A 26,481-nucleotide genomic window follows, 5' to 3' on the forward strand; every position below is an offset into this window, starting at 1 on the left:
GGCTGGACTGTGCCGACTTTGTGCCGTTTGGGAAAGGTCGTCTTTTGTTAAATTGCCTTTTCTTCTTCTCGGGAGCCTTCCCCAAATCACTTTGTGATTTTATTTGTCTCCGGTCCCGTTTAGACCTCAGCCTGGGTGCCCCTGCCCTGTCTAACTGGGTGCTCCTGCCTCTGCGTTGAAGCTGCTGTCTGTCTATCTTTTCCACGTCTGAGCCAGCCTCGTTCAGAGGGCTGCTCTCCTGCTGTCCGTCATCCTTTTCTTTTTCTGAGCTAGCCTTGTCAAGTGGGCTGCTCTCCTGCTGTCCATCATCCTTTTCTTTGTCTGAGCTAGCCTTGTCAAGTGGGCTGCTCTCCTGCTGTCCGTCGTCTTTCTGCACGTCTGAGCTAGCCTCGTCTAGAGGACTGCTCTCCTGCTGTCCGTCATCTTTCTCCACGTCTGAGCTAGCCTCGTCCAGAGGGCTGCTCTCCTGCTGTCCATCATCCTTTTCCGTGTCTGAGCTAGCCTTGTAAAGTGGGCTGCTCTCCTGCTGTCCGTCATCTTTCTGCACGTCTGAGCCAGCCTCGTCCAGAGGGCTGCTCTCCTGCTGTCCGTCATCCTTTTCTTTGTCTGAGCTAGCCTTGTCAAGTGGGCTGCTCTCCTGCTGTCCGTCGTCTTTCTGCACGTCTGAGCTAGCCTCGTCTAGAGGACTGCTCTCCTGCTGTCCATCATCCTTTTCCGTGTCTGAGCTAGCCTTGTCAAGTGGGCTGCTCTCCTGCTGTCCGTCATCCTTTTCCGTGTCTGAGCTAGCCTCGTCCAAAGGGCTGCTCTCCTGCTCTCCATCATCTTTTTCCACGTCTGAGCCAGCCTCGTCCAGAAGGCTACTCTCCTGCTGTCCGTCATCCTTTTCCGTGTCTGAGCTAGCCTCGTCAAGTGTGCTGCTCTCCTGCTGTCCATCATCCTTTTCCACGTCTGAGCTAGCCTCGTCAATTGGGCTGCTCTCCTGCTGTCCGTCATCCTTTTCCGTGTCTGAGCTAGCCTCGTCAATTGGGCTGCTCTCCTGCTGTCCGTCATCCTTTTCTATGTCTGAGCTAGCCTCGTCCAGAGGGCTGCTCTCCTGCTGTCCGTCATCTTTTGACAGGTCTGAGCCAGCCTTGTCAAGTGGGCTGCTCTCCTGCTGTACATTATCATCTTGTTTGCCAGCACGGCAATCACTGGCTATCTCATGGCCGCCTTCAGTCATGGTAGCCGTGTCTGTATCTTTTGGCGTAGTCCTCCTCAGCTTCTTGCAGAACCTGAGAAGAGTGCCTTTCTTTTTTGGGCCCTGAACATTTTTTTGTTTAGGGCCCTGCACCTTTGTGCAACTTAAACCCATACTGAAATTATGAAAACGATATAGCTTATATTCTCTTTCACCAGTGCGTCCTTTGAGAGAGTCTCTAAGAATGAAATGTGAAGGTGCAATTGCTTCTTATATAGGAAAATCTTCCTATATAAGTTCCGGAATTCTGAGGGCCCTCCATATAAGGCATCTGTCATTTCATTTTTTATACCAGTACAGGGTATGCTGATTGGTTTAAAAAATAATATTAAATCATTATTTAAAAAAAAAAAATACCTGTGTGTTTAGAAACAAAATACCTGTGTGTGTGTGTGCGTGTTTGTGTTTTCCCTTATCCTACCAATACTACCCACATTATTACTTAAAAGCTTGTTTGACATCCTTTAATGCTGATAGTTTTCAGTAACTTCAATTAAATATGAATTGTGTTAATATGATGAAACTAATATGGGGTCATTTTGATCCCAATATAATATAATTGAAATGAACACACTGTCATTTAAACTTCAACATTTTTAAATATATATTGACTTGAAAGTAAGCTGTCATGTTTGGGGCTTTGAATCTCATCACTGCTTGGCAGGGGTGCCGTAATGGCGGGGGAAAGTTGCGATGATTCCAAGGGCCCCAGAATGACAGGCAGCCTAAAAAATTGGGAGAATAGCTGGATTGGTCTGGACTGGGGGTCCCAATATGATATGCCTTCATGGGGCCCACAATCTCTAGCAATGCCCCTGCTGCTCGGTGTATGCGTGAATGTTTTCCTGCAGACATTGTTTAGGCTAATTGGTGCATCTACAATTTCCCATAGTGTATAAGTGTGTGTGTATATGACCTGTGATGGACTAGCATCCTGCCCAGGATGTACCCCAGCCTTGTGCCCTGTGCTGCTTGGCACGGGCCCCAGGTGACTCTGCCCAGTACAAACAAACTGATGGTTGGGTGATTTTTCGGGTCTGGACGGCACAGAGGCTCAGGACACATGAGTTACATCACACCTTTGGGGGCTGGGAGTCAAAGATCACTTTTGCTCTGTGTGTGAGGTTTGCATGTTCTCCTAGTGTTATATGAATTTTCTCTGGATCCTCTGTTTTACTCCCAAGATTGAAAGAGGTGTACTTAGGTAAATTTGCGTCTCTAAACTGGCTTGTGTGTGTGGGCGTGTGTGCGCCCGGCAATGATCATCCAGGATGTTACCCAGGGGCCCACCGGTGAAAACACCCTGCTAACTACTGCACAATGGGACACGACAACAGAAATTTTTATTAAACCAATCACTGTTTTGTGTTCATTCAGGTAGGACAGAAGCCATTATACTATCCAAAGAAGCCCCACTGCCTTCAGGTATATTTATGTTCGTTGTTGAACTACTTATCTGATGGGATTTGGTGTGATATGAGACTGACTGAGACTGATTAAATTACCAGTATCGCCCAGCACCAACACATCCCAGTTTGCTGTTTTGACCACTTTAAATCATGTATAAGATGTTGCTTGTTGGCCATAACTGATTACAGAAGCATCATATACTTTGATGGGAACTAATGTGTAGCCAAACTGTTTTCCAGCAAGCTGACAGACTAATTTTTCTTGCACAATTATTTTTATATTTATAGTTATTCCATAACAATTGATGCCCCCAGCTGGAGCTTAGGCTACAGGGCCCCAAACACAATAATACAGAGTAATGTCATGGAAATCCAGAATTTTTCTAGGCTGTAGTCATTAGTAGCGCTCACAGAAATAAATGGTACACATTGGAAGTAAAATATGCATTTAATATTTCCTTTGTTATTTTCAACTAATCCATGCAAATAAAACAGAAAATTAACATAACTGGGCGTTTTTGGGCTTTCCTAACATTATTTAGACTCATATTCATTGTAAATATTTCAGATCTTTTTGATATTGTGTGTCAGAGTGATTATAATTTGCCATAACCTGCTTAAGTGCAGGTATATTCCAGTCAAATAAATTGCGTGGGATCTGACCAGTTTGAGGAACTGTGTGTGGTTTATCTGTTAAACTGACCACTGAACTTTAACATAAACAGGGGAAACACTTAATAATGTTATAATCACAAATAACGCAAATGCTTCGCCAGGAACCCCTGAGTTCCATCACAAGCGACTGTCTCTGTGAGTGAGTGGAGTCTTTGGCTCTGTAACCCTTCGTGATGGTGTCTGTATCTCATGGCCCGCTGTTCCCTTGCAGGCTGCTCTTCCAGTGTAGGTATTGAGGCACTGAGGTTGTCTGTCAGGTGGCTGAGGTGAGTAGAGTTGCATCACGTCTTCCAGTAGCTGCTCCAGGACCCTCGCAGGTAGAGCTCAGCCTGGCAAATGGTCAGTGTTAGGGTGTACTCACACTTGGCCCGGTTGCCTTGTACCATGCCTGAGCATGATTGTCCCCCCGACTTGTCTGTGCCCACATTGTGCTTAACGTTCCGGGCCTGATCATGCTTTCATCATCACTGTACAACGTTTTGATTTGAAAATGTAGGAAGAAAAGTGCTCTTGCACAGCACAATGGAGCTCATGATTACTGTCCTAATTTTATGGCTGATTTGGAGTCATTTTGGGCATGCAGACACATGGCCCTCATATAGATCCATGCTTTAAACTTATGGTGCTGTGATGTGATGAACGAAAGACTCAAAACCGAAGACTGGAGAGATGAGCTAATCAATTATTTTTCCGGCTCAGACTGCCTTGGTTAGCTAATTGGGCTGTCACGTGATGAACGAACGACTCAAACCCGAAAACTTGTCAGATAAGAGGCGAGGTGAGCGAATCATAGACTAAAGACCCAGGTAAACAGTGAATTAATATTTTCTGTTTCTTATAGCATTATAATTTTGTCTTGTTTGTAGTGTGATCAACATTTGTGTAAGCAGTAGATGTGTTAGGGAGGTAACAGGTAACATTTTAATTATATTTTGCTAAAATGAACGAAATGACTCGAAAAAAGATTCGTTCATTTTGCTGAACGAGACTCAAAGGTCCGAGTCGGTAAAATGATCCGAACTTCCCATCACTAACCTGTACCTCTGAGGAGGGGGCAGTGTAGCACCGGCGGGGCGCATGTGCCAGCATGCCCCGCGTGCAGTTGTAAATAGCTCTTGTTGTATTGTTATTATTAATGTTAATGGTTACATTTCCTTATTGTTGCTCGTGTGTTTACCCGAGTCCTGTGTGTACCCGGTCGGATCCTCGTGTGCAGTTAGCTTATGTAAATCTCCCACCGTGTGTGCATCCCACAGTTCGGCACCTGACAACCTTGTATTTCCTATATGTAATAGATTAGGTGCTCGTTTGGTGCCTGATGTATTCCTTTCCATGACCGATAATAAAGAGCGCGCTCTGTCAGGCAAGCGAGTTTCTGTGTGTCTCTCTGCTCCCGCGATGCCTCGGTCCACCCGAGGCCGCAGAAACGTCTCATTTTGTCAGTGTGTAACTTGGTGGGAATCTTACCTTCAGACAAAATCGATGCAAAGGCCTGTTTGACCTCAGCACCCATCTCTGCGCATTTGTAGTGGAAACCTCTGTATCAACATCCGTAATAAAATTTGAATCCCCTAATCAGAATATCTCTAGCAAACTGAGTTTTGTGTTATATGTGCAATACAATAATTTTAGTGATTAAGTTTTTTTTTTTTAAGGCGGCATATCTGAAAGTCTGACCTGTATGTTTGGGCTAAAGTAAATAATAATAGGAGGAATAAAACTCACCGACCACTCAGCATGTAAGTCAGCAGTACACTTTATTTTTGTTTTCATGGCACTTATATTATAAGCATACATGAGGCTGCTACATTGGCTGACCTGTCCTTCACCTCCCTCTCCAGGTCCAGTTTACAGATCTTTCATGGCTGGACTGTGCCGACTTTGTGCCGTTTGGGAAAGGTCGTCTTTTGTTAAATTGCCTTTTCTTCTTCTCGGGAGCCTTCCCCAAATCACTTTGTGATTTTATTTGTCTCCGGTCTCGTTTAGACCTCAGCCTGGGTGCCCCTGCCCTGTCTAACTGGGTGCTCCTGCCTCTGCGTTGAAGCTGCTGTCTGTCTATCTTTTCCACGTCTGAGCTAGCCTTGTCAAGTGGGCTGCTCTCCTGCTGTCCGTCATCTTTCTGCACGTCTGAGCCAGCCTCGTCCAGAGGGCTGCTCTCCTGCTGTCCGTCATCCTTTTCTTTGTCTGAGCTAGCCTTGTCAAGTGGGCTGCTCTCCTGCTGTCCGTCGTCTTTCTGCACGTCTGAGCTAGCCTCGTCTAGAGGACTGCTCTCCTGCTGTCCGTCATCTTTCTCCACCCAGAGGAAAAGAAAATTAGAAAAGAGCTCTCAAATATATTTCCTTTATTTCTCCTAGACAAGTATGAAGTCTGTGAGAAACCATAACGAGACTATGGCTTATTTCTCCTGTTTCTCATTTTATTCTAAAAGATGCACAAAATCTCAAATTAGACTCCTTTTAAGTTTCAAATGAGATTTCATCAAGGTCTAAAATAATTCTCATATTTTCTCAGCTTTTGTGTCTCTTTTTGATCTCAGGCAGAGAAAACCAAGAGTGCTCCCTATGAACTTATTCCATTCTCATCCCAACTTCTTTCCTATGTCTCGATCATACTAATTTCTCTGCCTTTAATGCATATATAATAATATCTTAAGTTGATCTCATTATCCTCCACACAATTTGTTTATAATTTTTAATATTCTGTTATAGGCTGAATGAATTCAAAATGACTTTATATGCTGCAAAGCTGGTATTGGTATAGTTATTGGTAATAACTATATTTTCTGTAAGTATCCCATGAGACATAATTCAGTTATGTTTCATGGACCACCTCATAAAACAGAGTTTAAGGCTACATTCACACTGCCAGCCACATTGTTCAATTCCGATTTTTTGCTCAGATCGGATTTGTCTATCTTGACGGTTCACATTCATAAGTACATGTGAACTGTATCATGAACGCATCAGTCCTCCGAAACGTCACGCATGCGCACATTGATACGTTTTTACACGACTTTTTACACGGGTAAAAAGCTGGTCGTAAAATTGGCACGTTGTGTGGCCGTGACCGCTGAGCTAATTCGAGTCTTTTGCCTCTTTAAACTTTGACTTCAGGCTCTTTATTTTTCTTTGGCATTGTAGCCACGTGGCAATTATTTCAAATACTACTATATTACGATAGGTTCCTTCCATTTTAGTTTGAACAGATTCATTTCCCCAAATAGTTTCATTTGCGTGTCCACACAGCCCTGAAAAGATCAGGGGTGAGTTTCCCGAAGCGTTCTTAACGCTACGTCGTTCTTAAGTTCTGTGTTAAAAGATATAACTAACGAACGACGTACTGTAGTGTTAAGAAGGCTTCGGGAAACTCACCCCAGATCTGTGTCACATTAAGGCAAAAAATCCGATTTGAGTTACTTCAGCATGGCAGTGTGAACGTAGCCTTAGACTCATTTGTCAGTGCGATATAATTACTATTTCAACGCAGTGCAATTTCAAAATAAAATCCGTTCTTATATATTTTTTTTACCTCCTGGTTGGCTCTCACTTAAAGTTTTCTATATGAAAATGTCTTCCATTTTGCCACCTTGAATCCTCACACAACATAGGCCTGTTACGCAATCATTAACAACAATAATAATTTGTAAGAAGATATGTTTAGTGTTCAAATGGCCTTACTTTTTGAGAGGAGGGGTGGATTGTGTTCGGAGAGGGGAGAGGGGCAGGCACAGTTTTGCAAGAGACGGACAGGGTGAGGAGAAACAGGCGGATTAGCGGCTCTACGAGTATAATTTTAAAGCATCTTTAACTATATCGATATAAACGATATTGTCTCATCATATATCCCGTATGAAAACATATCGACATATCGTAAAAAGTCGATATATTGCCCAGCCTTAGTCTATACAGTATATGTGTTTTAAAAAAAGACTTATCCCACTACCATTGAAATTCAATATTTGTCCCTGAAATCTAGTCGAATTAGATGTGCCATGAAATAAAAATACTGAACTAAAGTACAAGTATCTTAGAATTGTACTTAAGTACAGTACTTGAGTAAATGTACTTATAATTAGCCTACTTATATGTACATACCATCTTCCCACTGATTCACCAGTCGCAGATACTTTTTCCTACCTCTGAGTACAATCGAATTCAACATACCTACACTTGCGTACTACTACAAAAATTTAATTATTCATTCTTGGGTAAAAGTAATATTTAATGGCTTTATATCCACTTACCGCTTTCTGAAGTTGTACAAACTTGGCGCAAAAAGCTCTGAACTGTGAACCTTCTGGCTGATGTACTGTATAGGCACAATGTCAGAATTAGAAAATGTCATTGGTGAAGAGCGCTATCTATTACACATGGTGCATCGTGATTGGTTAATTTACAAATTAGGCTGACTTAAACTGTGACCGTTAAGTGAGCGCGAAAGATGCGAGGGACGAAGGAGAGAGGTACTGCCTCGTAAAAGAAAGAAAGATAATTTTTTGTTGAATATAATTTCAGTGAAGTTTTGTATTTATGTTGGTTACAATACTTTTTGAAATCTGGTCGGCATGTGCGGCAAATAGTAATTACTGCAGGCTGTCTTCTGAAAACTGCGGGAAGCCGACGACTTCGGCCGAAATACTCTATTTTAATGGAGGTTGTAGCTTTTCAGTTATAGCTGTAACTTAATCATTAGAATCCGACATATGCAAGATGCGTTGATTTTCGCACCCATTAATCACAGGTTTGTAACTTTGGATAGGTGTACAGTACGTACGCCTAGCTCTCAGTTGGTCGCGAGCCCTGCTGAGATAAATAGGGTCGCTGGCTTATTCGCGTATTAATCCGTTAATGACGTTAAAACTACGGTAGAAATTTTAAGAAGCGTCAAGATTTTATTGTTAAATAGATGAGAAATTAGTTTTTGTCTTGTTTCAAAACTGGAATTACAATTGCGTATTAAGACTAACGAATTAATTTAGCCATCAATGTAGGGCTGCACATATTGAAAAATTACATCGCAGTATTTCATAATGTGATTAGGCCTGCAATTAAATGCTAATTGGAAAAGTAAAATCCTTAATACTGTAGATTTATCAAGGTAATAATTATGAAAATCGAGCCGGCCCAGCAAATATGTTGTTATAGAGCTAAATAGAGTTAGAATCAATAAAACATAATCGCCATTTGAGCTAAAAATGTGACTTTGTCGAGGTAAAATAATAAAGGTTAAGAGAACGTCACTATCTATCTGAATATGCATTTCTAATCTAACATGTTTGTTATATGTAAACGATTTTTGTTAATTAAAAATCTTTTTAAAAAATTCGTAGACGTATTTTGTATAAGTAATAATATTAGGTATGTTACAATCCCCGCGATCGGCGGCGGCCTTTTTCTCCAGCTGCACCTGCTGGGCGCTTGATACGTTGCTCATGGGCTTCCCCCAAAAACTCGGCTGTGGATTGACTGTTTTTGGGTATTCCATGGTGATTCCCTCTTATGGTGTAGAGGAGAAACCCCTTTCCTGGCTCGTTTTCGAATTTGTAATTTATGTTGAGATTTTCGTGCTTTCCCGTCGTTTCAAAAAATTTGGTCCACTTTGACGTGCTACAACTACTCGTCGGATGAATGGACACTGATATAATGTCAATGTCTTTTCTGTTATAATATGGTTAAATTCAGTTCCAAAACTGTGTAGCAAATGGTATCAACCAAAAATTGCTGCAACAACTTATGAGATGTACTTTTAATATTAAATTAAAAGAATTGAAGCTGAATTAACATAAGAACCACTTTAAAATTGAAATACTGTACTGTTATTCACAGATTGGAATGCCTGCCAGGGGAAAAAGATTTGCCCAAAAGAGCACGCTACCCACCAAAGAAGATGAGACTTTATGAACAAAATCCTGGCTCATCCAAAGATGACCAAGATGGTAATTGAATTATTCTTACATTACTGCACAACTCTTTTATACTATTTCTTAAAATCTTTTTATTTTAACTTTTAATTTTGGTGATATGGCAACCAAAATCTTAGATGATACCTAGTATCTAGGGTGGGGGCCACAGTGGACTGAGTGCACTCTACCTGGTAGCATACATGAATTATAAATAAACATAAGAAGCTGTTTCATTTGCAGCATATTAAATCATTGTAACATTATATACTGAAATAACAGACCCAAAGCCAACTAACATGGACATGCCCATATTCATATGATTTGGGCTATGATAAAACACTGTTTCATACAACATTGTCTGACAACAGGCACAGAAATATGCTAATGGCACCAACTATATTGTGAATTTGGCTGCAACAAAACCATAAAAGTAATGATGGAGAGCAGGAGGTTGAATGCTGAGTAATAGGCTCTGGCTGCAGTGAATTGGGTCTGTATCGCACAGGAAAGACGGCAGCTTTCTGTTGATTTTAACTTTTATTGTGAACACTGGTTTTCCTCAGTACTCTGTATACTACCTATCTCCCCATACTCTGAGATGATGCCATCGTTCATCACGTTGTTTCATTTTGAACATTGTGATATGACAGTTCATTAGGCATCACCCTACCCTGTTTTGAGTAGTTTATAAATTAAGATGTAGTAAAATCTCCATTATTCACTCTGTCTTCATTTTAAGGTCTTTTTGTGTTTTTGACATTTGAGGATGGATACACTACAAAAAATTTTAAGGCTTTTTAAGAATTTTTTAAGGTGATATATTACAGAAAGATGATAAACCCATTGCTTGCTTCAGAGATCTGAAGCCAGGAGATGTAGTACTGGCAAGATGGTCTGACAACAAGTTCTACAGTGCCACAGTGGACTATATTGGAACAGCTGACAAGACGGTGGATGCTAAGAAGGGCACAAGGAAGGACATAAAAACAAAAGATGCTGCTGCTGAGAGATTCTACAACCTCCCATCACTGCCTCAGGTAGTTCAATCCACCTCTGCACAGCAATACCCAATTTCTGTGGCGTGCAGTGTCAACCAGCCTCCACCTATTCAGTCACCTCTGCCTTATAAGCTACAGTCCCAGCCTCCACCTGCTCAGTCATCTCCTTCTACCCACCCACAGTATCAGCCTCAACCTACACGGTCATTGCCTGTTACTCAGCCATTGTACCAGCCTCAATGTTCTCAGGCAATACCAATGACCCACACACAATACCAGTGGGTGGGTTCTGTATTTGGTAGGATTTGGAGCGTTTGCATTGTAGTGATGGACACTAAATTTGTGGTAATATGCTATTCATCTGTTAAAAATTAATGTGCCAATGTGCAAAGTGTTGTAAACTTGGCTGTTTTAATAAAGGCCTTAATTGTTTCAGCATTTATAAAAGTGTCCATTACTGTAATATTGATTTTGTGTGTATGTGTGGGTGTGGGGATTTGTTTCTCCGTAGTGGCTCTAGTACTGCTCATTTTCTTTTACTAAGGAGAAAAAATGAGCCATTAATAAGACTGAGTTGAGTTTAGTGAGCCATCTCCCTTAAGTCTCAAGTATGACTCCTGTTGCTAGTTGTCCTGTCTCATCTATTTCTCCTAGTGAATTTTAGGAGAAACATATCAGAAACAAACCACACAAAATGGAAACTAAAATGAGGCTGAAATCAGAATCTCAATTTTGTTTCCTGAGCTGTAGAAGAGCAAGCTTTGAGCAGCAAATTTTTGCTCTGGGCACGTCTGAGCTAGCCTCGTCCAGAGGGCTGCTCTCCTGCTGTCCATCATCCTTTTCCGCGTCTGAGCTAGCCTCGTCCAGAGGGCTGCTCTCCTGCTGTCCTTCATCTTTTTTCAGGTCTGAGCTAGCCTCGTCAAGTGGGATGCTCTCCTGCTGTCCATCATCTTTCTCCACGTCTGAGCCAGCCTCGTCTAGAGGGCTGCTCTCCTGCTGTCCGTCATCCATTTCCATGTCTGAGCTAGCCTCGTCCAGAGGGCTGCTCTCCTGCTGTCCGTCATCCTTTTCTTTGTCTGAGCTAGCCTTGTCAAGTGGGCTGCTCTCCTGCTGTCCGTCGTCTTTCTGCACGTCTGAGCTAGCCTCGTCTAGAGGACTGCTCTCCTGCTGTCCGTCATCTTTCTCCACGTCTGAGCTAGCCTCGTCCAGAGGGCTGCTCTCCTGCTGTCCATCATCCTTTTCCGCGTCTGAGCTAGCCTCGTCCAGAGGGCTGCTCTCCTGCTGTCCTTCATCTTTTTTCAGGTCTGAGCTAGCCTCGTCAAGTGGGATGCTCTCCTGCTGTCCATCATCTTTCTCCACGTCTGAGCCAGCCTCGTCTAGAGGGCTGCTCTCCTGCTGTCCGTCATCCATTTCCATGTCTGAGCTAGCCTCGTCCAGAGGGCTGCTCTCCTGCTGTCCATCATCCTTTTCCGTGTCTGAGCTAGCCTCGTCTAGAGGGCTGCTCTCCTGCTCTCCATCATCTTTTTCCACGTCTGAGCCAGCCTCGTCCAGAAGGCTACTCTCCTGCTGTCCGTCACCCTTTTCCGTGTCTGAGCTAGCCTCGTCAATTGGGCTGCTCTCCTGCTGTCCATCATCCTTTTCTATGTCTGAGCTAGCCTCGTCCAGAGGGCTGCTCTCCTGCTGTCCGTCATCTTTTGACAGGTCTGAGCCAGCCTTGTCAAGTGGGCTGCTCTCCTGCTGTACATTATCATCTTGTTTGCCAGCAGGGCAATCACTGGCTATCTCATGGCCGCCTTCAGTCATGGTAGCCGTGTCTATATCTCTTGGCGTAGTCCTCCTCAGCTTCTTGCAGAACCTGAGAAGAGTGCCTTTCTTTTTTGGGCCCTGAACATTTTTTTGTTTAGGGCCCTGCACCTTTGTGCAACTTAAACCCATACTGAAATTATGAAAACGATATAGCTTATATTCTCTTTCACCAGTGCGTCCTTTGAGAGAGTCTCTAAGAATGAAATGTGAAGGTGCAATTGCTTCTTATATAGGAAAATCTTCCTATATAAGTTCCGGAATTCTGAGGGCCCTCCATATAAGGCATCTGTCATTTCATTTTTTATACCAGTACAGGGTATGCTGATTGGTTTAAAAAATAATATTAAATCATTATTTAAAAAAAAAAAATACCTGTGTGTTTAGAAACAAAATACCTGTGTGTGTGTGTGCGTGTGTGTGTTTTCCCTTATCCTACCAATACTACCCACATTATTACTTAAAAGCTTGTTTGACATCCTTTAATGCTGATAGTTTTCAGGAACTTCAATTAAATATGAATTGTGTTAATATGATGAAACTAATATGGGGTCATTTTGATCCCAATATAATATAATTGAAATGAACACACCGTCATTTAAACTTCAACATTTTTAAATATATATTGACTTGAAAGTAAGGTGTCATGTTTGGGGCTTTGAATCTCATCACTGCTTGGCAGGGGTGCCGTAATGGCGGGGGAAAGTTGCGATGATTCCAAGGGCCCCAGAATGACAGGCAGCCTAAAAAATTGGGAGAATAGCTGGATTGGTCTGGACTGGGGGTCCCAATATGATATGCCTTCATGGGGCCCACAATCTCTAGCAATGCCCCTGCTGCTCGGTGTATGCGTGAATGTTTTCCTGCAGACATTGTTTAGGCTAATTGGTGCATCTACAATTTCCCATAGTGTATAAGTGTGTGTGTATATGACCTGTGATGGACTAGCATCCTGCCCAGGATGTACCCCAGCCTTGTGCCCTGTGCTGCTTGGCACGGGCCCCAGGTGACTCTGCCCAGTACAAACAAACTGATGGTTGGGTGATTTTTCGGGTCTGGACGGCACAGAGGCTCAGGACACATGAGTTACATCACACCTTTGGGGGCTGGGAGTCAAAGATCACTTTTGCTCTGTGTGTGAGGTTTGCATGTTCTCCTAGTGTTATATGAATTTTCTCTGGATCCTCTGTTTTACTCCCAAGATTGAAAGAGGTGTACTTAGGTAAATTTGCGTCTCTAAACTGGCTTGTGTGTGTGGGCGTGTGTGCGCCCGGCAATGATCATCCAGGATGTTACCCAGGGGCCCACCGGTGAAAACACCCTGCTAACTACTGCACAATGGGACACGACAACAGAAATTTTTATTAAACCAATCACTGTTTTGTGTTCATTCAGGTAGGACAGAAGCCATTATACTATCCAAAGAAGCCCCACTGCCTTCAGGTATATTTATGTTCGTTGTTGAACTACTTATCTGATGGGATTTGGTGTGATATGAGACTGACTGAGACTGATTAAATTACCAGTATCGCCCAGCACCAACACATCCCAGTTTGCTGTTTTGACCACTTTAAATCATGTATAAGATGTTGCTTGTTGGCCATAACTGATTACAGAAGCATCATATACTTTGATGGGAACTAATGTGTAGCCAAACTGTTTTCCAGCAAGCTGACAGACTAATTTTTCTTGCACAATTATTTTTATATTTATAGTTATTCCATAACAATTGATGCCCCCAGCTGGAGCTTAGGCTACAGGGCCCCAAACACAATAATACAGAGTAATGTCATGGAAATCCAGAATTTTTCTAGGCTGTAGTCATTAGTAGCGCTCACAGAAATAAATGGTACACATTGGAAGTAAAATATGCATTTAATATTTCCTTTGTTATTTTCAACTAATCCATGCAAATAAAACAGAAAATTAACATAACTGGGCGTTTTTGGGCTTTCCTAACATTATTTAGACTCATATTCATTGTAAATATTTCAGATCTTTTTGATATTGTGTGTCAGAGTGATTATAATTTGCCATAACCTGCTTAAGTGCAGGTATATTCCAGTCAAATAAATTGCGTGGGATCTGACCAGTTTGAGGAACTGTGTGTGGTTTATCTGTTAAACTGACCACTGAACTTTAACATAAACAGGGGAAACACTTAATAATGTTATAATCACAAATAACGCAAATGCTTCGCCAGGAACCCCTGAGTTCCATCACAAGCGACTGTCTCTGTGAGTGAGTGGAGTCTTTGGCTCTGTAACCCTTCTTGATGGTGTCTGTATCTCATGGCCCGCTGTTCCCTTGCAGGCTGCTCTTCCAGTGTAGGTATTGAGGCACTGAGGTTGTCTGTCAGGTGGCTGAGGTGAGTAGAGTTGCATCACGTCTTCCAGTAGCTGCTCCAGGACCCTCGCAGGTAGAGCTCAGCCTGGCAAATGGTCAGTGTTAGGGTGTACTCACACTTGGCCCGGTTGCCTTGTACCATGCCTGAGCATGATTGTCCCCCCGACTTGTCTGTGCCCACATTGTGCTTAACGTTCCGGGCCTGATCATGCTTTCATCATCACTGTACAACGTTTTGATTTGAAAATGTAGGAAGAAAAGTGCTCTTGCACAGCACAATGGAGCTCATGATTACTGTCCTAATTTTATGGCTGATTTGGAGTCATTTTGGGCATGCAGACACATGGCCCTCATATAGATCCATGCTTTAAACTTATGGTGCTGTGATGTGATGAACGAAAGACTCAAAACCGAAGACTGGAGAGATGAGCTAATCAATTATTTTTCCGGCTCAGACTGCCTTGGTTAGCTAATTGGGCTGTCACGTGATGAACGAACGACTCAAACCCGAAAACTTGTCAGATAAGAGGCGAGGTGAGCGAATCATAGACTAAAGACCCAGGTAAACAGTGAATTAATATTTTCTGTTTCTTATAGCATTATAATTTTGTCTTGTTTGTAGTGTGATCAACATTTGTGTAAGCAGTAGATGTGTTAGGGAGGTAACAGGTAACATTTTAATTATATTTTGCTAAAATGAACGAAATGACTCGAAAAAAGATTCGTTCATTTTGCTGAACGAGACTCAAAGGTCCGAGTCGGTAAAATGATCCGAACTTCCCATCACTAACCTGTACCTCTGAGGAGGGGGCAGTGTAGCACCGGCGGGGCGCATGTGCCAGCATGCCCCGCGTGCAGTTGTAAATAGCTCTTGTTGTATTGTTATTATTAATGTTAATGGTTACATTTCCTTATTGTTGCTCGTGTGTTTACCCGAGTCCTGTGTGTACCCGGTCGGATCCTCGTGTGCAGTTAGCTTATGTAAATCTCCCACCGTGTGTGCATCCCACAGTTCGGCACCTGACAACCTTGTATTTCCTATATGTAATAGATTAGGTGCTCGTTTGGTGCCTGATGTATTCCTTTCCATGACCGATAATAAAGAGCGCGCTCTGTCAGGCAAGCGAGTTTCTGTGTGTCTCTCTGCTCCCGCGATGCCTCGGTCCACCCGAGGCCGCAGAAACGTCTCATTTTGTCAGTGTGTAACTTGGTGGGAATCTTACCTTCAGACAAAATCGATGCAAAGGCCTGTTTGACCTCAGCACCCATCTCTGCGCATTTGTAGTGGAAACCTCTGTATCAACATCCGTAATAAAATTTGAATCCCCTAATCAGAATATCTCTAGCAAACTGAGTTTTGTGTTATATGTGCAATACAATAATTTTAGTGATTAAGTTTTTTTTTTTTAAGGCGGCATATCTGAAAGTCTGACCTGTATGTTTGGGCTAAAGTAAATAATAATAGGAGGAATAAAACTCACCGACCACTCAGCATGTAAGTCAGCAGTACACTTTATTTTTGTTTTCATGGCACTTATATTATAAGCATACATGAGGCTGCTACATTGGCTGACCTGTCCTTCACCTCCCTCTCCAGGTCCAGTTTACAGATCTTTCATGGCTGGACTGTGCCGACTTTGTGCCGTTTGGGAAAGGTCGTCTTTTGTTAAATTGCCTTTTCTTCTTCTCGGGAGCCTTCCCCAAATCACTTTGTGATTTTATTTGTCTCCGGTCTCGTTTAGACCTCAGCCTGGGTGCCCCTGCCCTGTCTAACTGGGTGCTCCTGCCTCTGCGTTGAAGCTGCTGTCTGTCTATCTTTTCCACGTCTGAGCTAGCCTTGTCAAGTGGGCTGCTCTCCTGCTGTCCGTCATCTTTCTGCACGTCTGAGCCAGCCTCGTCCAGAGGGCTGCTCTCCTGCTGTCCGTCATCCTTTTCTTTGTCTGAGCTAGCCTTGTCAAGTGGGCTGCTCTCCTGCTGTCCGTCGTCTTTCTGCACGTCTGAGCTAGCCTCGTCTAGAGGACTGCTCTCCTGCTGTCCGTCATCTTTCTCCACGTCTGAGCTAGCCTCGTCCAGAGGGCTGCTCTCCTGCTGTCCATCATCCTTTTCCGCGTCTGAGCTAGCCTCGTCCAGAGGGCTGCTCTCCTGCTGTCCTTCATCTTTTTTCAGGTCTGAGCTAGCCTCGTCTAGAGGGCTGCTCTCCTGCTGTCCGTCATCCATTTCCATGTCTGAGCTAGCCTCGTCCAGAGGGCTGCTCTCCTGCTGTCCGTCATCTTTCTCCACGTCTGAGCTAGCCTCGTCCAGAGGGCTGCTCTCCTGCTGTCCATCATCCTTTTCCGCGTCTGAGCTAGCCTCGTCCAGAGGGCTGCTCTCCTGCTGTCCATCATCTTTCTCCACGTCTGAGCCAGCCTCGTCTAGAGGGCTGCTCTCCTGCTGTCCGTCATCCATTTCCATGTCTGAGCTAGCCTCGTCCAGAGGGCTGCTCTCCTGCTGTCCATCATCCTTTTCCGTGTCTGAGCTAGCCTCGTCTAGAGGGCTGCTCTCCTGCTCTCCATCATCTTTTTCCACGTCTGAGCCAGCCTCGTCCAGAAGGCTACTCTCCTGCTGTCCGTCACCCTTTTCCGTGTCTGAGCTAGCCTCGTCAATTGGGCTGCTCTCCTGCTGTCCATCATCCTTTTCTATGTCTGAGCTAGCCTCGTCCAGAGGGCTGCTCTCCTGCTTTCCGTCATCTTTTGACAGGTCTGAGCCAGCCTTGTCAAGTGGGCTGCTCTCCTGCTGTACATTATCATCTTGTTTGCCAGCAGGGCAATCACTGGCTATCTCATGGCCGCCTTCAGTCATGGTAGCCGTGTCTATATCTCTTGGCGTAGTCCTCCTCAGCTTCTTGCAGAACCTGAGAAGAGTGCCTTTCTTTTTTGGGCCCTGAACATTTTTTTGTTTAGGGCCCTGCACCTTTGTGCAACTTAAACCCATACTGAAATTATGAAAACGATATAGCTTATATTCTCTTTCACCAGTGCGTCCTTTGAGAGAGTCTCTAAGAATGAAATGTGAAGGTGCAATTGCTTCTTATATAGGAAAATCTTCCTATATAAGTTCCGGAATTCTGAGGGCCCTCCATATAAGGCATCTGTCATTTCATTTTTTATACCAGTACAGGGTATGCTGATTGGTTTAAAAAATAATATTAAATCATTATTTAAAAAAAAAAAATACCTGTGTGTTTAGAAACAAAATACCTGTGTGTGTGTGTGTGCGTGTGTGTGTTTTCCCTTATCCTACCAATACTACCCACATTATTACTTAAAAGCTTGTTTGACATCCTTTAATGCTGATAGTTTTCAGGAACTTCAATTAAATATGAATTGTGTTAATATGATGAAACTAATATGGGGTCATTTTGATCCCAATATAATATAATTGAAATGAACACACCGTCATTTAAACTTCAACATTTTTAAATATATATTGACTTGAAAGTAAGGTGTCATGTTTGGGGCTTTGAATCTCATCACTGCTTGGCAGGGGTGCCGTAATGGCGGGGGAAAGTTGCGATGATTCCAAGGGCCCCAGAATGACAGGCAGCCTAAAAAATTGGGAGAATAGCTGGATTGGTCTGGACTGGGGGTCCCAATATGATATGCCTTCATGGGGCCCACAATCTCTAGCAATGCCCCTGCTGCTCGGTGTATGCGTGAATGTTTTCCTGCAGACATTGTTTAGGCTAATTGGTGCATCTACAATTTCCCATAGTGTATAAGTGTGTGTGTATATGACCTGTGATGGACTAGCATCCTGCCCAGGATGTACCCCAGCCTTGTGCCCTGTGCTGCTTGGCACGGGCCCCAGGTGACTCTGCCCAGTACAAACAAACTGATGGTTGGGTGATTTTTCGGGTCTGGACGGCACAGAGGCTCAGGACACATGAGTTACATCACACCTTTGGGGGCTGGGAGTCAAAGATCACTTTTGCTCTGTGTGTGAGGTTTGCATGTTCTCCTAGTGTTATATGAATTTTCTCTGGATCCTCTGTTTTACTCCCAAGATTGAAAGAGGTGTACTTAGGTAAATTTGCGTCTCTAAACTGGCTTGTGTGTGTGGGCGTGTGTGCGCCCGGCAATGATCATCCAGGATGTTACCCAGGGGCCCACCGGTGAAAACACCCTGCTAACTACTGCACAATGGGACACGACAACAGAAATTTTTATTAAACCAATCACTGTTTTGTGTTCATTCAGGTAGGACAGAAGCCATTATACTATCCAAAGAAGCCCCACTGCCTTCAGGTATATTTATGTTCGTTGTTGAACTACTTATCTGATGGGATTTGGTGTGATATGAGACTGACTGAGACTGATTAAATTACCAGTATCGCCCAGCACCAACACATCCCAGTTTGCTGTTTTGACCACTTTAAATCATGTATAAGATGTTGCTTGTTGGCCATAACTGATTACAGAAGCATCATATACTTTGATGGGAACTAATGTGTAGCCAAACTGTTTTCCAGCAAGCTGACAGACTAATTTTTCTTGCACAATTATTTTTATATTTATAGTTATTCCATAACAATTGATGCCCCCAGCTGGAGCTTAGGCTACAGGGCCCCAAACACAATAATACAGAGTAATGTCATGGAAATCCAGAATTTTTCTAGGCTGTAGTCATTAGTAGCGCTCACAGAAATAAATGGTACACATTGGAAGTAAAATATGCATTTAATATTTCCTTTGTTATTTTCAACTAATCCATGCAAATAAAACAGAAAATTAACATAACTGGGCGTTTTTGGGCTTTCCTAACATTATTTAGACTCATATTCATTGTAAATATTTCAGATCTTTTTGATATTGTGTGTCAGAGTGATTATAATTTGCCATAACCTGCTTAAGTGCAGGTATATTCCAGTCAAATAAATTGCGTGGGATCTGACCAGTTTGAGGAACTGTGTGTGGTTTATCTGTTAAACTGACCACTGAACTTTAACATAAACAGGGGAAACACTTAATAATGTTATAATCACAAATAACGCAAATGCTTCGCCAGGAACCCCTGAGTTCCATCACAAGCGACTGTCTCTGTGAGTGAGTGGAGTCTTTGGCTCTGTAACCCTTCTTGATGGTGTCTGTATCTCATGGCCCGCTGTTCCCTTGCAGGCTGCTCTTCCAGTGTAGGTATTGAGGCACTGAGGTTGTCTGTCAGGTGGCTGAGGTGAGTAGAGTTGCATCACGTCTTCCAGTAGCTGCTCCAGGACCCTCGCAGGTAGAGCTCAGCCTGGCAAATGGTCAGTGTTAGGGTGTACTCACACTTGGCCCGGTTGCCTTGTACCATGCCTGAGCATGATTGTCCCCCCGACTTGTCTGTGCCCACATTGTGCTTAACGTTCCGGGCCTGATCATGCTTTCATCATCACTGTACAACGTTTTGATTTGAAAATGTAGGAAGAAAAGTGCTCTTGCACAGCACAATGGAGCTCATGATTACTGTCCTAATTTTATGGCTGATTTGGAGTCATTTTGGGCATGCAGACACATGGCCCTCATATAGATCCATGCTTTAAACTTATGGTGCTGTGATGTGATGAACGAAAGACTCAAAACCGAAGACTGGAGAGATGAGCTAATCAATTATTTTTCCGGCTCAGACTGCCTTGGTTAGCTAATTGGGCTGTCACGTGATGAACGAACGACTCAAACCCGAAAACTTGTCAGATAAGAGGCGAGGTGAGCGAATCATAGACTAAAGACCCAGGTAAACAGTGAATTAATATTTTCTGTTTCTTATAGCATTATAATTTTGTCTTGTTTGTAGTGTGATCAACATTTGTGTAAGCAGTAGATGTGTTAGGGAGGTAACAGGTAACATTTTAATTATATTTTGCTAAAATGAACGAAATGACTCGAAAAAAGATTCGTTCATTTTGCTGAACGAGACTCAAAGGTCCGAGTCGGTAAAATGATCCGAACTTCCCATCACTAACCTGTACCTCTGAGGAGGGGGCAGTGTAGCACCGGCGGGGCGCATGTGCCAGCATGCCCCGCGTGCAGTTGTAAATAGCTCTTGTTGTATTGTTATTATTAATGTTAATGGTTACATTTCCTTATTGTTGCTCGTGTGTTTACCCGAGTCCTGTGTGTACCCGGTCGGATCCTCGTGTGCAGTTAGCTTATGTAAATCTCCCACCGTGTGTGCATCCCACAGTTCGGCACCTGACAACCTTGTATTTCCTACAGTAGTTTAAAAAAAAACCCTGATTTCACTGTCAATGTCCGAGACTTTGAATCTTCACAATCATTTTAGACGCATCAGGATATGTTCACGAAAAAACAATCAAACGTTAGCTAACCCAGCTACTCAAAATATTTCTCCTGTGATACTACATGGAGGTGCACCCACATGATCCTCCTGTCTCTGATGACTGGTAGGACCTACAATCTTGTCCATCTGGTTGCAATTACTGCAAAATTTAATTGTTTTTTTTCACTCTAACATTGACTCATGTTAGTTCTTTTCCAAGATTGATATTTAAGGCATTTCCAAAAATAGTAGTCATCAGTCATCATCTGTTATTGCGTTTGTTTGTATCTTGTTCTGTAGAGCAGCTCGCAAACGGAGGCCTGACCTCCACCCCGGTAGTCACAAAGCAGGCAGAGCAGGCCTCCTGTCACACTCTGCCAGGCAAGAAGGGAGTGGCATGGGTCAGACGAGGGGCTCAGGAAGGCTTAATGGTGCCAAGGCATCCTGTGCCACTAAGGGTGGTCTCTCATCATCCAACAATTCGTTACACAAATGATTTCGACACCAAGCCAGTCTGCTTGGTGTCTCAGGCACCATACAGAAGTGATTTGACCAGAAAGAGACCAATGCAGGTCCTCACTAATAGACCCTGACCACTTGCTACACGCTTCTCAGACAAATCCAAAGTCCCTTTTCTGCACACATTAACACACAAAGAATTATCGCCCACTCAGCAACCCAGGGCTACTTAAAGCCACTAAAGGAAAAATACTGAGTAAATGTCACAAATGATGGAGAAATTTTATTCCTGTGTACAATAGTTTTCATAATTTTTTGTAATTTTAAAGCATTTAGCTTGAAGCGTACAAAAATACACATTTTGGGCTGACGGTAGGCCGAACATCAGTGCTAGCTGCCCCTCTGATTGGTGAGTCCCCAGGCAGCTGTTCCCACCGGGAAGGGAGCAGCAGGAGGAGCAGCAGGAGGAGCAGCAGGAGGAGCAGTAGGAGGAGCAGCAAGTCAAAGAAGGAGAAGCTCAAAGACACAGCTTTTCATCATCCATGGGAGTCGTTTCCGGTTTCAGTTTAAAATTTGGTTTTCAGATGCTATTCCCAAAAGCCCCAGCGTTCACCCAGTGGTAAATATGTCCAACTCTGTCCTCATCTATGTTAAAATGTTTATTTTCCAAAATAAACTCTTCAGTGTTTCCTGGCACTTAATGCTTTCCCTATTATGGAAAGATCACACCCACACCAGAAAAAGGGGCACAAGATTTTCAGTGAGCATTTTCCATTTACCGGCTGTTATTCTTATGACTGGAAGGTTTCTCATACCTATACCTATTTTATTTTTCATAGAATGCCACCTAATGTGAATTACAATAGGTGCGGCAGTGCCAAGGGTGGCAGCAGTACAAAAGCAGAAGGCGAGGTCACAAGAAAAAAAATCTATTAAAAAGGGGACATTTAAAATATACCTTGCAGTCATGCTCACAAACATAGTTCTGTCAGTCTACTCCCAATCCCAATTAAAATGCAGAGGCACCTGACATAATGACATGGAGGGTCACGCACACAGCTCACAAAACAAGGCGTGTTGCATCAAACCAAAAAGCAGAGAGAGAGAGAGAGAGAGAGAGGCAGGAAGCAGATGATTCTAGGAAAGTATGACAGATAATCCCCACCCTGGACGACCCTTTCCAGTTAAGCTATTACTTATCCATCCATGCTTCCATTCATATCATCCAGTAGAACAGTGTTTCTCCACCTAGTACTCAGACACCCCAGGACAATCAACATTTGCCTCCCAGCTCCCAACACACCTTTACCAGGCATTCAAGTGTTTTTTTATTGGCTGAGAGCTGGGAGGGAGCTAAAATATGCACTGTCTGGGTGGCCCTTAGGACTCGGCTTAGAAACACTGCAACAGAGGGTCGCAGTGAGCCTGCAAGGACAGGGCATGATACAGGGCACAGACTGGCACACATACAATCACACACTTAGAGTCAACACCTCACCTAACTGAATAAAACTATTTCTAAAATGACTATAATAAGCAAAATATTTCAAAAATACCAATGATGACATGTACCCTCCTTTACTGAGGACGCAGTGAGTAGCTTAATCACACATGGACACTGTGTCTGAGTAGCTTTTTCCTGAGTCCAGGTTTTCAACTGCAGTATTGCAGCATTTATTAGTTACCATAATATTACAGTAATATACATTTTAACCACACATTACCTTATCAAAATGCAACTTAACATTGTGCAGAGTCTCATACGCCATTTATACCCATCAGATGAAATTAACCGTGTGTTACCATCACATTCTGTGGTGGTTCTTTCATTTTAACGTTAAAATGGAAAAGCCGTAAAAGACACGTGATTCTACAGTCCATAAATGCACACAAATGAATATCGAGAGGTGCAGGTGTTGCCCGTATAAAAACAGGACACCGATGATGTACCATAAGTCCTGTAAGAGCCATCAGGGGACGTCACACAGTAGGTCAACTGGCTGTCACAATCACCTACATGCAGAATGAGCGAGAGGGTTGTGTGGAGGCATGTCAGGAAAGATCCCCCGGCAGCAATGGTCCATGTGTCATAATGTTCCGAACCTGACGATTCAATAGCAGCCCATGAATTGATTGTAAAAATAAATGTTTTCACTCCCTGACCTGCTAGATAAATGGTTAGAGGGCGGATGTATGGGTGAATGTTTTCTAACTGGTTCACATCAGAATTAACTCAACATCTGCTTCCCCCCACCAATGTCTCAGATAATCCAGTGCCTGTCTGGACACGCTGCGGGACTGGGATGGCTCCCGGGGACCAGCACATGCACTGCAGAAGGTAACCATCTCATAGCCAAAAGGCTGGGCTTTCACAAGCACTTCTGACCTCAGATCAACATTTCTTTCTATAATGTGTTTTTCTTCTACGCTTGTACCTTTAAACAAGCAATGATCTGATATGACCTTCTCAGCTTTCTAAATTACATCTATGATTTGATAAAAGAAATAAATGATAAATAAGCAGCTTTTTTTAAAAAATTAAAAACGTCGAGGCTCATTGGGAAGAATGGCCTCCTCTCGTTTGAAAATGGACACAGTGTTTGGGGTTGATAAACAGCCTTTGGCATTGTCCAGCCAGCTGCTTGCATCTGCTTTGCATTCCAGTGCCTGGACACGTCGGTCTCCGAGCCAGAAACGACACAGTAACGTTAAGCAGCACCAGCAGGCTGCGGAGAGAAGTGCAGGGCGGGCAACCTCGACACTACATGGGGTCCTCCATGAGCAGGGGCTTGCTGTCAGAGCCACAGTCCTGGAGCCGGCCGTACTCGAAGTCGCTGGAGCCTTCCTGGAGGCTGCGCTCGTGAGCGTTGTCGAAGCTGTTCTTGCCGTGGATCTGCTTGAGGTGCTTGCGCAAGACCGGCTTGTGGGCGAACACCATGTCACAGTAGTTGCAGCGGTGGGGCTTGTCACCGCTGTGCAGGTTGAGGTGGTCCAGCAGTGAGCACTTTTGGGTGAAGGTCTTGCCGCAGATCTTGCACTGGAAGGGCTTGATGCCGGCGTGGACGCGCATATGCCGGTGCAAGTTGCCCTTCTGGGTGAAAGTCTTGCCGCAGAGCAGGCACATGAAGAGCTTGTGCATCTTCAGGTGGTTGGCGTAGTTCTCCAGCTGACGGAAGACGCGGGCACATTTGGGGCACTGGTGGTACCACTGCAGGCCCTTGTCTACACTGCGCAGGTGCCCTCCCAGGGAGCCCTTCCCCGCCGGACCCCCAGTGGGGCTCAGGGTGTAGCCCTGCAGGGGTGGCGCTGCCACCTCGGCCGCCCGTGTGTCAACGGTGGAGTTGATGAGCGAGTGTTGTGGTTCGGGCGTGTGCAGCGGAGGGGCGGAGCCAGAGGCGGGGAAGCGACCCTGTAGGCTGCTGGGCATGTCCGTCACACGGTCGCACACAGACTCCACCTTCACGATGGTGATGGGGCTCTCTTCGCCCTCGCTCCGATCACGGGTCTGCCTCGAGGGCGGCGAACATGGCTGGATTATCACATCCTCATCATCATCATCGTCGTCGTCATCATCATCATCATCATCCACCTCCTCCTCCTCTTCCTCCTTCTTCTCTGCCTCGGCCACCGCCAGGCCCCGCCGGCCGTCCTGTGTAACGACGCGCTCCTCCGGAGCCTCGCGGGGTTTGATGAATTTGTTTAGGGCATCAGTGCAGCGCTCCACGACATGACCCATCTGCAGGAAGCTGGCCACCGTCAGGTAGTTCACCAGCTCCAGCTCGGGGAACTCCAGCGTGCCGGTGTAGCAGGACAGCAGCAGGCGGCGGCCCACCTCCGCCTTCTGCAGCATGGAGATCTGCACCTCCCGTGAGTCCTGCAGGAAGAACTGATCGCGGAGGAAGGGCGAGCCGGCAGCGAACACCACCTTGTGGCCCGGCACCTCCAGCTCGTTGATGCGGACCGTCACGTCACAGAACCGGCTCTGGCGGCGTAGCGCGTTCATTTTCTGCAGCATGGAATCCCCGAAGGTGGAGAAGCAAAACTGCAGGATAACCGGGCTCTGGGCCATGGTTCACTGGGCCTGCGGGACCAGACAAGGCAGCACGTGTGTGAAATTCGTCAGAAAATTCATCATTTTCCTTTGCCGGAAAATGCAGTCTATCCAGATTGCAGTCATGAACGCAAATCTCATTTTATACTTCTTTAGGCATTTACAAAGAGGCAACAAAGCATGTGTTTTAAGACAATATACTCATGCACTCCCATATTAGGTCATTCCATTCAATTATGATAGTTAACTGACGTACACAAAAGTTGAAATGAACACAAAAGCTTATTTGGACATACTCAACAACCTACGGATTAGTAAGACTAATGCATATAATGGTGTATTACTTTCACTCGCCTCGTGGAGGAACCCAGAAACCTGCGCTTTAAATGCACATTTGTCTAACTGTTGCTTTGCAATGAACTGGACTTCAGTGCGGCTGGCTGCGGTTTAACAGCGACAGTGTTTGTCTGACAAATCGTGTAATCCCCCAGGCTTCCCCACCCGGCGCTGAACCGGCGGCGGGGCAGGCAGACGCGCATTGAACGCGCCGCATTATCATACTAGTTTAGATCGACTTAAATAAGCGCGTTGCCGCCTGTATAAAGGTAACCGAAGGTAGACTGGAGGCATGATGATGATGATGATGATGATAATAATCTACACGGCTGCCGCTCATGTATCGGCGGCGTGACTCCGTGATCCCGGTACTTCTGGCTGTACAATAATGTTCACGTCAAAGCGGCTCGCTGGCCAGCAGCATCGGGCCACGCTTACAGTCAAAACCCGCACGATCCTGGTGGCAAACGTGCTCTCGCATGAACGGAACAGCTTCCGAGAGGGATGCCTTTTTTATTTTTAGCTCTCCTGGGAAAGCTCCAGAGACACGGGTCTGGGTTACCTACGGATCCAGATTGTGAGTCCCGAAAATGGCAGATCTCCGGAAGAATACCAAAGAGGAGGAGCCAGAGACGGGAACGATCTAGATATAGGGGTGTTTAAAGGCGTACATCTCAATTCGTGCACCGATTATTTTTATTTGTAAAGAATGTATTATTTAATGTATGATTGATGTATTATTTAAGGTTTAATCTCCAAAAAACATACGTGAATACACATTCTCTTTTGCCTCACACTATTTTATATTTTATAAACTTTCAGATAAATTCGTCAGATTCCACGACAGCAAAGGGGTTAATTTGTGTTCCAAACCATACGGCAGGAGCCCACTGTATTTTCTCTTTCAGATGATATCTGGTGATGCGTCTTCCGTGGCAGTGTTATCCAGAGATGAGACAGATAAACTAAGA

The 26,481-nt window shown here is 44.3% G+C and overlaps 2 protein-coding genes and 1 long non-coding RNA gene across 3 annotated transcripts; 1 reads left to right on the plus strand and 2 right to left on the minus strand.

Annotated features, from left to right (window-relative positions):
- The first annotated feature begins 1,868 nt into the window (after positions 1–1,868).
- On the plus strand, positions 1,869–4,688 carry LOC140581646 (uncharacterized). Its single transcript, XR_011984765.1, has 2 exons — positions 1,869–2,662; positions 3,533–4,688. It is a non-coding gene; the product is annotated as an uncharacterized lncRNA (long non-coding RNA).
- Positions 4,689–5,061: 373 nt separating this feature from the next.
- LOC140581645 (uncharacterized) lies at positions 5,062–13,202 on the minus strand. The gene is made up of 2 exons (XM_072705033.1): positions 11,008–13,202; positions 5,062–5,614 (listed from the first exon to the last, which is right to left on the minus strand). The coding sequence occupies exons 1-2, from the start codon at positions 12,154–12,156 to the stop codon at positions 5,147–5,149; spliced, it is 1,617 nt and encodes a 538-aa protein (XP_072561134.1). The 5' UTR covers positions 12,157–13,202; the 3' UTR covers positions 5,062–5,146.
- A 9,544-nt stretch (positions 13,203–22,746) lies between these two features.
- zbtb26 (zinc finger and BTB domain containing 26) lies at positions 22,747–25,192 on the minus strand. The gene has a single exon (XM_023792286.2). It carries the CDS (start codon positions 25,190–25,192, stop codon positions 23,885–23,887), a length of 1,308 nt encoding a protein of 435 aa, XP_023648054.2. The 3' UTR covers positions 22,747–23,884.
- Between the last annotated feature and the right edge of the window lie 1,289 nt (positions 25,193–26,481).

This window comes from Paramormyrops kingsleyae, chromosome 2, assembly GCF_048594095.1.
Source record: "Paramormyrops kingsleyae isolate MSU_618 chromosome 2, PKINGS_0.4, whole genome shotgun sequence".
Classification (NCBI taxonomy): Eukaryota; Metazoa; Chordata; class Actinopteri; order Osteoglossiformes; family Mormyridae; genus Paramormyrops; species Paramormyrops kingsleyae.

What these genes read in the sequence shown, in the direction of transcription:
- LOC140581645 (XM_072705033.1), bottom strand. Translation starts at nt 12,156, where the DNA reads ATGGGTTTAAGTTGCACAAAGGTGCAGGGCCCTAAACAAAAAAATGTT. An exon ending in ACGAGGCTAGCTCAGACGTG is followed by an intron (nt 5,615 to 11,007) that starts CCCAGAGCAAAA and finishes TTCCTCTGGGTG; the next exon opens with GAGAAAGATGACGGACAGCA.
- zbtb26 (XM_023792286.2), bottom strand. Translation starts at nt 25,192, where the DNA reads ATGGCCCAGAGCCCGGTTATCCTGCAGTTTTGCTTCTCCACCTTCGGG.